Source organism: Salvelinus namaycush, chromosome 15, assembly GCF_016432855.1.
Source record: "Salvelinus namaycush isolate Seneca chromosome 15, SaNama_1.0, whole genome shotgun sequence".
NCBI classification, from domain to species: domain Eukaryota; kingdom Metazoa; phylum Chordata; class Actinopteri; order Salmoniformes; family Salmonidae; genus Salvelinus; species Salvelinus namaycush.
The window spans coordinates 20659701-20672193 of NC_052321.1; the positions used below are offsets into that span (position 1 = coordinate 20659701).

A 12493-nucleotide genomic window follows, 5' to 3' on the forward strand; every position below is an offset into this window, starting at 1 on the left:
TCTGTGTGACAGCTCCAGCAGCTGGTGCAGAGTCTGCAGATGCAGCAGGAGAAGCCCCAGCCTTCTCTGCTGCAGGCGCTGGATGCAGGCCTGGTGGTCCAGCTGCAGGCCCTGACAGCCCAGCTCACTGCTGCAGCCTCAGCCAACCCCATGCAGCTCAACCCCCTGGACCAGAGGGTCTCCTCCTTCAACAAGGTGAGAAATCAAGGCCACAGACACAGAAATGGAGTGGAAGTAAGTCCCAGTGATATTAAGGGCAATTTTTTTTTTTATTGTTAATGCACATGTGTGTGATGTTGGTAACTATCTTCTACTACGTGTGACTCTCAAATCTATATTTTAACTTCTTATGGCTGCAATCCCGGTAACGGGATCGATATGACAAAAACAAAAAAAAGTGCAGGGCGCCAAATTCAAAAAACAGAAATCTCATAATTAAAGTTCCTCAGACATTCATGTGTCTTACAGTGGGGCAAAAAAGTATTTAGTCAGCCACCAATTGTGCAAGTTCTCCCACTTAAAAAGATGAGAGAGGCCTGTAATTTTCATCATAGGTACATTTCAACTATGACAGACAAAATGAGAGAAAAACAATCCAGAAAATCACATTGTAGGATTCTTAATGAATTTATTTGCAAATTATGGTGGAAAATAAGTATTTGGTCAATAACAAAAGTTTATCTCAATACTTTGTTATATACCCTTTGTTGGCAATGACAGCGGTCAAACGTTTTCTGTAAGTCTTCACAAGGTTTTAACACACTGTTGCTGGTATTTTGGCCCATTCCTCCATGCAGATCTCCTCTAGAGCAGTGATGTTTTGGGGCTGTTGCTGGGCAACATGGACTTTCAACTCCCTCCAAAGATTTTCTATGGGGTTGAGATCTGGAGACTGGCTAGGCCACTCCAGGACCTTGAAATGCTTCTTACGAAGCCACTCCTTCGTTGCCCGGGCGGTGTGTTTGGGATCATTGTCATGCTGAAAGACCCAGCCACGTTTCATCTTCAATGCCCTTGCTGATGGAAGGAGGTTTTCACTCAAAATCTCACGATACATGGCCCCATTCATTCTTTCCTTTACACGGATCAGTCGTCCTGGTCCCTTTGCAGAAAAACAGCCCCAAAGCATGATGTTTCCACCCCCATGCTTCACAGTAGGTATGGTGTTCTTTGGATGCAACTCAGCATTCTTTGTCCTCCAAACACGACGAGTTGAGTTTTTACCAAAAAGTTATATTTTGGTTTCATCTGACCATATGACATTCTCCCAATCTTCTTCTGGATCATCCAAATGCTCTCTAGCAAACTTCAGACGGACCTGGACATGTACTGGCTTAAGCAGGGGGACACGTCTGGCACTGCAGGATTTGAGTCCCTGGCGGCGTAGTGTGTTACTGATGGTAGGCTTTGTTACTTTGGTCCCAGCTCTCTGCAGGTCATTCACTAGGTCCCCCCGTGTGGTTCTGGGATTTGTGCTCACCGTTCTTGTGATCATTTTGACCCCACGGGGTGAGATCTTGCGTGGAGCCCCAGATCGAGGGAGATTATCAGTGGTCTTGTATGTCTTCCATTTCCTATTAATTGCTCCCACAGTTGATTTCTTCAAACCAAGCTGCTTACCTATTGCAGATTCAGTCTTCCCAGCCTGGTGCAGGTCTACAATTTTGTTTCTGGTGTCCTTTGACAGCTCTTTGGTCTTGGCCATAGTGGAGTTTGGAGTGTGACTGTTTGAGGTTGTGGACAGGTGTCTTTTATAGTGATAACAAGTTCAAACATGTGCCATTAATACAGGTAACGAGTGGAGGACAGAGGAGCCTCTTAAAGAAGAAGGTACAGGTCTGTGAGAGCCAGAAATCTTGCTTGTTTGTAGGTGACCAAATACTTATTTTCCACCATAATTTGCAAATAAATTCATTAAAAATCCTACAATGTGATTTTCTGGATTTTTTTTCTCATTTTGTCTGTCATAGTTGAAGTGTACCTATGATGAAAATTACAGGCCTCTCTCATCTTTTTAAGTGGGAGAACTTGCACAATTGGTGGTTGACTAAATACTTTTTTGCCCCACTGTATATCATTTTAAAGGTAATCTTGTTGTTAATCCCACCAAAGTGTCCGATTTCAAATAGGCTTTTCAGCGAAAGCACTACAAACGATTATGTTAGGTCACCACAAAACCACAATAAGCACAGCCATTTTTTCCAGCGAAAGATAGCTTTCACAAAAAACAGAAATAGAGATAAAATTAATCACTAACCTTTGATTATTTTCATCAGATGACACTCATAGGACTTCATGTTACACAATACATGCATGTTTTGTTTGATTAAGTTCATATTTATATAAAAAAAAATCTGAGTTTACATTGACGCGTTAGATTCACTAGTTGCAAAAACATCAAGTGACTTTGCATAGCCACATCGTTTCAACAGAAATACTCATCATAAATATAGATGATAATACAAGTTATACACATGGAATTATAGATATACCTCTCCTTAATGCAGCCGCTGTGTCAGATTTCAAGAAAACTTTACGGAAAAATAAACCATGCAATAATCTGAGACGGAGCTCAGATGATTAGCCAAATTAGCCACCATGTTGGACTCAACAGAAACCAGAAAATACATGATAAATGTTTCCTTACCTTTGATGAATTCATCAGAATGCAGTCCTAGGAATCCCAGGTCCACAATAAATGCTTGATTTGTTCGTTAATGTCCGTTATTTATGTCAAATTAGCTACTTTGGTTCGCGCCTTCGGTAAACAATTCGCGCCTTCGGTAAACAAAGTCAGAAAGTGCCTCCACTATAACGTGACGAAATGTCCATAAGTTCCGTAACAGTCAGTAGAAACATGCCAAACGATGTACTGAATCAATCTTTAGAATGTTGTTAACATACATCTTGAATAACGTTCCAACCGGAAAATTAGATTGACTTCAGAAGAGAGGTGGAACGGAGGTCCTCCTCATGTGAAGGCGCATGGTGAATGCGTGATCAGCCCGTGGAAGTGATTACTCATTCCTGTCTCCTTCGGCCCCCCTTCACGTTAGATTCATCAGACAAAGTTCTATTGACTGTTGACATCTAGTGGAAGCCGTAGGAAGTGAAAACTCATCAATGACTCGCTGTGATTTCAATGAGAGCTTGGTTGAAAATTGGCACCCCCAGAAAAAATACAAACAGGAAGTGGAACTTCTCAGGTTTTTGCCTGCCGTGTGAGTTCTGTTATACTCACAGACATAATTCAAACAGTTTTAGAAACTTCAGAGTGTTTTCTATCCAATAGGAATAATAATATGCATATTTTAGCAACTGGGAATGAGGAGCAGGCCGTTTAATATGGGCACCTCTGTGCACCTTTCATCCAAGCTACTCAATACTGCCCCTTCAGCCATAAGAAGTTAAAGATGATTGTCTTTCTCCATTTGTTGCAGAAAATGTTGGGTCATTTTGACTTTGGGAATGATTCAGAACGCTCTGAAGACTCCAAAAAGGACTCGCAATCATCCCAGATGTAAGCATGTTTTTTTATTTTTTATCTACACATCTGAGACCCTGCGGAATATGTCACAGGTTCTGTGTGCACTTTGGCTCCCCACTACCTGTGTGACGGACAGTGGTTAACTGAACTCTTGACCCCTGTCTGCCTCCCTGTTTCCCTCCAGGCCCATGGTGTCAGACTCCATCTTCCACCAGCTGGCTGAGCAGCTGCAGCAGCAGAACCTAGAGCAGTTACAGAAGCAGCTCATGGAGCACCAGCAGCACCAGCAGAAGGTACCTACATAACACACACCTTCACAGACACCCTTAGTCCCTTCCTTTACGGCCCGCCCTATCCATACCGGAGCACTAGCAGCACCAGCAGAAGGTTGCTATACATCACCTCTAGAAGCACAGGAATTGACTTCCCAAAACAAAGCTGCCCTGGTTCCTTTCCGAACCCCTACCTGTTTAATTTCCCATATATTCGTCTCTTGAGGTCATTGTGAGGAAAGTAGCTAGGACACTAACCAATCGGGTATTTTTCAGGATGGAATCTTTGGGTCTGAGAACACACCCCAGCAGAGCAGCAGCCAATCACAGCACCCGGAGCCAGACAACAAGATGGATGACTCCATTGACAACCAGCAGCAGGTAAGCCTTTCTTCCCTCACTGACTCATGAACTTCTCTGTGACAAAAACAGATATAAAACTGCAATTGTAAGAGCTCTGTTGTAGTTGTAAGTAAAGCTCTGTTGTATTTGTAAGTAGAGCTCTGTTGTAGTTGTATTTGTTAGTAGAGCTCTGAGGTAGTTGTATTTGTAAGTAGAGCTCTGTTGTATTTGTAAGTAGAGCACTGTTGTATTTGTAAGTAGAGCTCTGTTGTATTTGTAAGTAGAGCTCTGTTGTATTTGTAAGTAGAGCTCTGTTGTATTTGTAAGTAGAGCACTGTTGTATTTGTAAGTAGAGCACTGTTGTATTTGTAAGTAGAGCACTGTTGTATTTGTAAGTAGAGCTCTGTTGTATTTGTAAGTAGAGCTCTGTTGTATTTGTAAGTAGAGCTCTGTTGTAGTTGTATTTGTAAGTAGAGCTCTGTCGTAGAGGTCGACCGAATAATCGGAATGGCCGATTAATTAGGGCCGATTTCAAGTTTTCATAACAATCGGTAATCAGCATTTTTGGACACCGGTCATGGCCGATTACATTGCACTCCACGAGGAGACTCCGTGGCAGGCTGACTACCTGTTATGCGAGTGCAGCAAGGAGCCAAGCTAAGGTTCTAGCTATCATTAAATGTATCTTATAAAAAACGATCAATCTTAACATAATCACTAGTTAACTACACATGGTTGATGATATTACTAGTTTATCTAGCTTGTCCTGCGTTGCATATAATCGATGCGGTGCCTGTTAATTTATCATTGAATCACAGCCTATTTCGCCAAACGGGTGATTTAACAAGCGCATTCGTGAAAAAAGCACTGTCGTTGCACCAATGTGTACCTAACCATAAACATCAACGCCTTTCTTAAAATCAATACACAAGTATATATTTTTAAACCTGCATATTTATTTAATATTGCCTGCTGACATTAATTACTTTTAACTAGGGAAATTGTGTCACTTCTCTTGCGTTCTGTGCAACAGAGTCAGGGTATATGCAGCAGTTTGGGCCGCCTGGCTCGTTGCGAACTGTGTGAAGACTATTTCTTCCTAACAAAGACAGCCAACTTCGCCAAACGGGGGATGATTTAACAAAAGCGCATTTGCAGTTGGTAGTTGTATTTGTAAGTAGAGCTCTGTGGTATTTGTAAGTAGAGCTCTGTGGTATTTGTAAGTAGAGCTCTGTGGTAGTTGTATTTGTAAGTAGAGCTCTGTGGTAGTTGTATTTGTAAGTAGAGCTATGTGGTAGTTGTATTTGTAAGTAGAGCTCTGTGGTAGTTGTATTTGTAAGTAGAACTCTGTGGTAGTTGTATTTGTAAGTAGAGCTCTGTTGTAATGATGCCTGTATTATAGGACATGGACCTGGATGACGGGCCAGAGATGGGCGAAGAGATCTTCGAGCCAGAGGACAAGAAGTCCAAGACGATTGACATACAATCAAGAACACGGTCCAGGTCACGATCAAGGTGAGTCTAAGAACCCATTCTGAGAGAAAGCGTCCACAAGGTAACTTGAGACACCTTGTAGAGGCGCAGATTATAGCACCGCCATCCATGTTGATTTTACCACGACTGCTGGCATCAAACTGCCTTCGAAATAACCCTCTACTCTAGATCTCCCAGGAAGAGACGGTCCAGATCACGGTCAGGCTCTCGGAAACGGAAACATCGCAAGCGATCGCGGTCACGCTCCAGAGAACGGAAGAGGAAGTTGTCGCGGTCCTACTCCAGCGAGAGACAAGCCCTCGAGCTAGAGAAAGAGCGTCAGAAGAAAGGACTGCCTCCAATCCGATCCAAGTTTCTCAGTGGTAATACCAGCCCCCGATTAGCGCTTCACTGACCTTTTAATGTTTTAGTGTATCACTAGTCATGAAAATCTCCAAACTCCAATCTCCTTTTAATGTTTATCATCCTTGGCACCTTTAATGTGTTCTAAGCCTCCATCTCTTCTGTATGTCCCCAGTGTGCAGCACCACTCTGTGGGTGGGACAGGTAGACAAGAAGGCTACTCCGCAGGACCTCACCAATCTGTTTGAAGAGTTTGGTCAGATTGAGTCTATCAATGTAAGTAGAGCACCCGCTGTCTGTCTGAGCTTGACTTCATTAACTGCTGCTCATTATGTGGGTAAGCAAGCTCTGTCACCTCTGACCTGAGGGAAATATTTATTATCTTGACTGTCCACTTTAAAGGACTCACCCTTTGCTCTTTAAGCCAGGCCAGGCATTTCTCATTAGCAAGTTCTGACCATCTGTCTTTCTGTACATCCCTCTCTCACTCTCTCCTTCTATAGATGATCCCTCCCCGTGGCTGTGCCTACATCTGTATGGTCCACAGACAGGATGCCTACCACGCCAGACAGAAACTCAGCACTGGTTCATACAAGATTGTCTCCAAGGTCATTAAGGTAAAGTCTGGCGTGATGCGATTGCCACTTCACTGCAGTTAGGGTATGTCCTCTGTGTGTGTGTTAATGTTTTTAAATCTCTTGGGTGGCTCGCTAAGTATACCACTGACCTCATAGCAACCCAGCCGTTACATATTTCCTACTCTCCTGTTTCGACTTCAATACCCTTGATATTTCTGCTCTTTCATGTATCCGCTGACATTTGTGTTCAGATCGCTTGGGCGCTGAATAAGGGAGTGAAGCAGGAGTATAAGCAGTTGTGGGACATGGACCTGGGGGTGACCTACATTCCCTGGGAGAAGGTCAAGCTGGACGACCTGGACGGCTTCGCTGAGGGAGGCATGATCGACCAGGAGACTGTCAACGCCGGTGAGCAGACGCAACAAAGGACACAGGCACACACAGAAATTAACACTACGGGTGTTTCTCAATATGCATACTACCGGGCACCACACTCATGCTCCGAGTGCATTCTCAGAGGACATTCTCTTGAGAATGCAAAAAACATATTTAAGAAGCAAATGCACTCCCACTACTGTATTACCTCACGCTGCACCTCTCCATTCACTGGACCTTCTTCCGGCCAGGACAATGGCAACAATAGAGACGACACAAGATATACACAAAGCTATCAGCTAGCTAGATGTGAATCGTAATAATCGAACTAACCAGATAGTTTAACAGGCAAAAATGACCTAAAACTAATGCTATACATGGTATACAAGGTAATTCTTTGTGGCTATCTAGCCAGCTAACAGTAGTAGCTAACCAGTAAACATTAGCCCTATTAACTTACTATGGGCTTGCGTTCTATGCACACGACAGTGGGTATTGTAGGCAGGTAAACATGCCAAAATTAACAGAGTATGTATTAATGTATCAAAATATAATATTGTAGTCAGGCAGCATATGAGATGTGATTGGGCAACATTTCATTTAGTCCGTTTTTTTTCTCACTTCAGCTTAAATAATGGCCGCCATTGATTTCAATAAATGTTTGCGTCGTTTTTTTACATGGTTGCGTCATATTTCTGTGGATACTTTCAGTTGAAGCTTGCATCGATGCATGCTTCAAAATACGTACCAACGGAGTACGCGGCCAAAAAGTGCACAGTTTCACATACTTTGATTTGGACTCATACTCCGACCCTCTCGTGCTCGGTGCACGCTAGTATGCATTTTGAGAAACACCCTCATGCTCACTCATATATACAAATAAAAGACATACACACTGGACATACACAAGCACAGGAATTACAAGCCCAACACTACTGCTCACTCATAAACAGGCGTCACACACTCTCATTAACTCTCTGAACACCAACCACAAATATTTACTGGCGTTTGGTTATTTGGAGTTTATCAGAGTAGGAAGTCCCACGGAGAAACATAGTACTGGAGAGATACAGCCCAGCAGGGCAAAGTAAATGTGACTATCTGTGTCGTACAGTGAATTTTCTTCTCTAACCCCCTCTGTTTTTCTTAACTGTAGAGTGGGAAGCAGCCAAAAATGCACCACAGCCAGTGAAGGAAGCGGTGAGCCAGGCTGTTAGCGCTGAACCCATGGCAGCCACTAATACCCAACAGACCCAACAAAAGGCCTTCATCCAACAAGTCTCCATGATGCCTGTGCAGGTACCCTGCAAAAAAAAAAAAAAATACCCAAACATCTAATATAAAACTAGAGTTGTGTGTTTTTGTGAGAAAGCGTGCCGGAGGGTGGAACACCCACTGTGAAATTGCTATCAATCAACTCTTTACAATTCCCATGCACACGTGATGTGGCTGTGAAGTTGGTTGTTTTACAAGATAACTGTCAAGTTCTAAGTTGATCACACATGAATTCACTGGGCCCTTCACGTTTCTATGGTTCCTCTCCCATTTCCTTTGTACTGAGTGTCTTCCGTGGAGCCAGTCAGTCAGTGGTGTGAAACTGAACACCATAATCTTCCTGTGATTGGTGCTAGCTGCCTGCCCTGTCTATGGGGTGCTTAGCCTCAAGTATTCAGTCCTTTGTGACGGGGTTGATAGGGTTGTTGAGTGAATGCAGGATGCACGGTCTGTGTTTGTTTGGTCGTGGGTGGGCCTAATGAGAAGGGTTGGCTCAGTGGGTGGGGGAAGTGTTTAGGCTGTGGATTAGTATACAACTCAGCTCATAGAAAATCACCTCTGTCGGAGTTAATCTGTCTACTAAACACATTCATGCAATTTACCCACACACGCCTTATTCAACTCGTCAGTCAGATATTTAAGTGATAATGCCCTCGAAGCCGGTGTTTGTAGAATATATTGTCACGGGTGTGGTTGGCACTTGCCAATATATCCTCCAAGCACCAGCTTCGAGGGCATTATCACTTTTATACAACCGGTTACCAACATATTCAAATAATTATTGACATATTTTCATAGAATTTATTTATACTATTTCATCCTTCCACAAGATATAGGCCCTACACAATTCTAGGGTTGCTACCCAAGCCGGCTGGTCATTCGTTCTATCGGTTAGGTTGCCAGAGACGGGACCCAGTCGTTCAGTCTTTTTGTTCTGAATCTGTGGATGCAACCCAGTCGTTTGTTCTAAATGTTCCATTGCCATACTGGCTGGCAACGTTCTTATGCCTTGCTTGCCAGCTAGCTAACTACGGCTAATTTCCGGTTACGTCAAAAAGTGCAGCCAGAATAACAGCAAAGTAGCTGCATTTGTTTAAGCTGTTTTCTGGTGACATTTATTTGGATACATCCACAAACAATGAGCTAATGAGGCACAATTTTGCCTGCCGTAGAAAATGTTCTCACTCATCAGGACACTGTTGTTCAGAGAAGCTAGCCAACAACACAGCGAACACAATCACTTCAAACTGAGCTGGAAAGACTGCAAACTAGCTACACTTCGTTTTACCTTTCTTTGTGTATATCCATAAAATTATGCCAGCTGATTCATGATTTTGACTGGCTGGGAAATGCTGCCTGCCTGTCTGTCTCCTCCCGACACGTTCATTACTATGGGACAGCTGGAGATCGAATTTGAATATTGAAACAATGTTGCAAATGTCGGAGAGACAGACAGCAAGGTTTATTACAAATGATTGTTAAATGATATTACAGTGATCACATCTCAACCATGCATATTTATCCCAGCACTCATTTCACTGGTTTGCTCTCCTCTCTATCCTCTGTCTCAGCTCCCTGTGGCCCAGGCTGTCCCTGCTGGGGGTCCTGTGCCTCCATCCTTCCCTGTTTCCATGACAATGCCCCCGCCAGGCTATGGCCCCCCGCCCACCTTCCTCAGAGCAGGGTTCAACGCCTCCCAGCCTCCTCCAGGTAAGACACAGCAGTCTGCATAAAAAAATAAGGCCTATTGAACAGATTATGAGCGAGTTAAAAAATATAATCCCCCTCCCCAAACACTTTCTAGTAGAAATAGGCTACTGTATATAAAGAGGGACAGTCGTTCAAGTTAGGTCTGTCAAATGAATACAGCGCTGGAAAAAGTGCAATCCAATCCCGATCATCTACAGGATAAAACGTCATTTAAGGTGATGTATATAGTGCAATAGAGTACAATATTTGTTTTTCTAATTCAATAATGATTGACAATAAATAATTGTAATCAAATGAAATGTTACGGTATAATGAGTTCATTACCTATAGCCTATAGGCTTTAACAAAATATTAGTACAAATATGAATAGGCCTACCAGACTAGGCTTTTACTTTGAAGAAATCAAGCTTTACTAAATTCGAGGCCAGAAGGTCTATACAGTCAATTCACTCATCGCATCCTCCTTCGATTGCCTCGTACGGTTGCCAGGAAAAGCCCCTAACATGATCGGCGTGAAGTGTGTGCGTACCACTGCCGATGCATTTAGCAGAATATTCGGGCTGTTCTCGGCGCCGCTTGATAACTTCAAACACATTCCGTCTTGGTGCAGGCAGTAGTCTACCGGTAAAATGTAAGTTATGAATCGCAAATCACCATGTAGCTGACACTTTGATGTCATCAGTCATTTTTACTTCAATTTGGTTGTCAAAAATACTATCAGCTTGCACTGGATATTTGCTAAGGAATGCTAGAGCTCTCCTACCCGAGCCTGACGGGCCACGACATTATACATTGGGTTAAGGATGGGGTAGGAACAGTTTTTTTCCCCATCAATAACTAAAGGTATAGGCATGGCTCGGGTATCACTAAATTGTTCACTAACATTTTGAAGCTGAGCCATTTGCTAGTGCTCTGCTGTGCAGTGCAGTCATATCTGGCTAAGATCATAACATTGTCAGAAGTGCTTCAATCTCGTCAAATATAAGACAGGATAGATTATTTCACCGACAATAATGTTTAGAATGACGAAAAGTAGCTAACAGCTAACTGCTCTCATGTCTCTTCATTGAGCAGAGCAGCCCAAGCGGAGCCATTGCTATGGTTACACAGACTCAGAGCACCATGAGCAGAGCGCATGCAGAGCAAGCTGCACGCAGGGAGCGAGTGACCGACAGAGAGGAGCAGCTAATGGATTTACTAATGGAGGAAGTTATTTCTGATTTAAGGCAGGGCCTTACATTTGGCAGAAGCAATCAGGCCTGGGTAGGGTAGGGCCTTAAAATTCATGCCCATGCAGGGTGTCATGTAAAGATCTTCCCAGCGTGAAATAGTTCCCAATCGTTCTGATTGTGACATCACGCTGTAAGATTTCTCCAAGCGTGAAAATGTTCCCAGTTCATGAATTGCACGTGCGTCTCTTCATATGGGTGGCTGAGCTCATCTATTTATATGTGGATGGCTGAGCTCATCTATTTATATGTGGATGGCTGAGCTCATCTTTTTATATGTGGATGGCTGAGCTCATCTTTTTATATGTGGATGGCTGAGCTCATCTTTTTATATATGGATGGCTGAGCTCATCTTTTTATATGTGGATGGCTGAGCTCATCTTTTTATATGTGGATGGCTGAGCTCATCTCTTTATGTGTGGATGGCTGAGCTCATCTCTTTATGTGTGGATGGCTGAGCTCATCTCTTTATGTGTAGATGGCTGAGCTCATCTCTTTATGTGTGGATGGCTGAGCTCATCTCTTTATGTGGATGGCTGAGCTCATCTCTTTATGTGGATGGCTGAGCTCATCTCTTTAAATGTGGATGGCTGAGCTCATCTCTTTATGTGGATGGCTGAGCTCATATTTTTATATGTGGATGGCTGAGCTCATCTCTTTATATGTGGATGGCTGAGCTCATCTCTTTATGTGGATGGCTGAGCTCATCTCTTTACGTGGATGACTGAGCTCATCTTTTTATATGTGGACGGCTGAGCTCATCTCTTTATGTGGATGGCTGAGCTCATCTCTTTATGTGGATGGCTGAGCTCATCTCTTTAAATGTGGATGGCTGAGCTCGTGCGGATGTTTCTCTCATACCCTTCCTCGACCTCGAAAAACTGTTCTGTGGGCTTGTGCATTTGCTTCACATATCTGCCAGTCAATGGTGGCCAGGAGTATTGACACTGACCAATCAGAAGCTTGTTGAGGCGTGAGGTCAGTATATAAACACCCGGACTCATGCGTCTCAGGTGCTGAGGGTTGATGTCAGTGGTGTAAAGTACTTTAAGTTTAAAAAAATACTTAAGTTGTTTTTGGGGTGTCTATACTTTACTATTTATATTTTTGGCAACTTTTACTTCACTACGTTCCTAAAGAAAATAATGTACTTTTTACGCCATCCATTTTCCCTTACACCCAAAAGTACTCGTTACATTTTGACAGGAAAATGGTCCAATTCACACACTAATCAAGAGAACATCCCTTGTGATCCCTACTTCCTCTGATCTGGAGGACTCGCTAATAAACACATTCTTTGTTTGTAAATTATGAGTGTTGGAGTGTGCACCTGGCTATCCGTAAATGGAAAAAAAACAAGAAAATCGTGCCGTCTGGTTTGCTTAATAT

At 43.1% G+C, this 12493-nt stretch overlaps 1 protein-coding gene across 3 annotated transcripts in view; it reads left to right on the forward strand.

Moving 5' to 3' along the window:
* Positions 1–12493, forward strand: part of LOC120060290 (SR-related and CTD-associated factor 8-like) — a 73362-nt gene that overhangs the window by 55713 nt on the left and 5156 nt on the right. For all 3 annotated transcript variants that reach the window (XM_039009478.1, XM_039009480.1, XM_039009479.1), the window contains exons 7-17: positions 13–195; positions 3441–3520; positions 3672–3780; positions 4036–4140; positions 5504–5616; positions 5764–5957; positions 6113–6213; positions 6441–6554; positions 6767–6923; positions 8047–8189; positions 9737–9875. In XM_039009478.1, the coding sequence (XP_038865406.1) occupies positions 13–195; positions 3441–3520; positions 3672–3780; positions 4036–4140; positions 5504–5616; positions 5764–5957; positions 6113–6213; positions 6441–6554; positions 6767–6923; positions 8047–8189; positions 9737–9875 (1438 nt within the window). The remainder of the gene's footprint in view (positions 1–12; positions 196–3440; positions 3521–3671; positions 3781–4035; positions 4141–5503; positions 5617–5763; positions 5958–6112; positions 6214–6440; positions 6555–6766; positions 6924–8046; positions 8190–9736; positions 9876–12493) is intronic.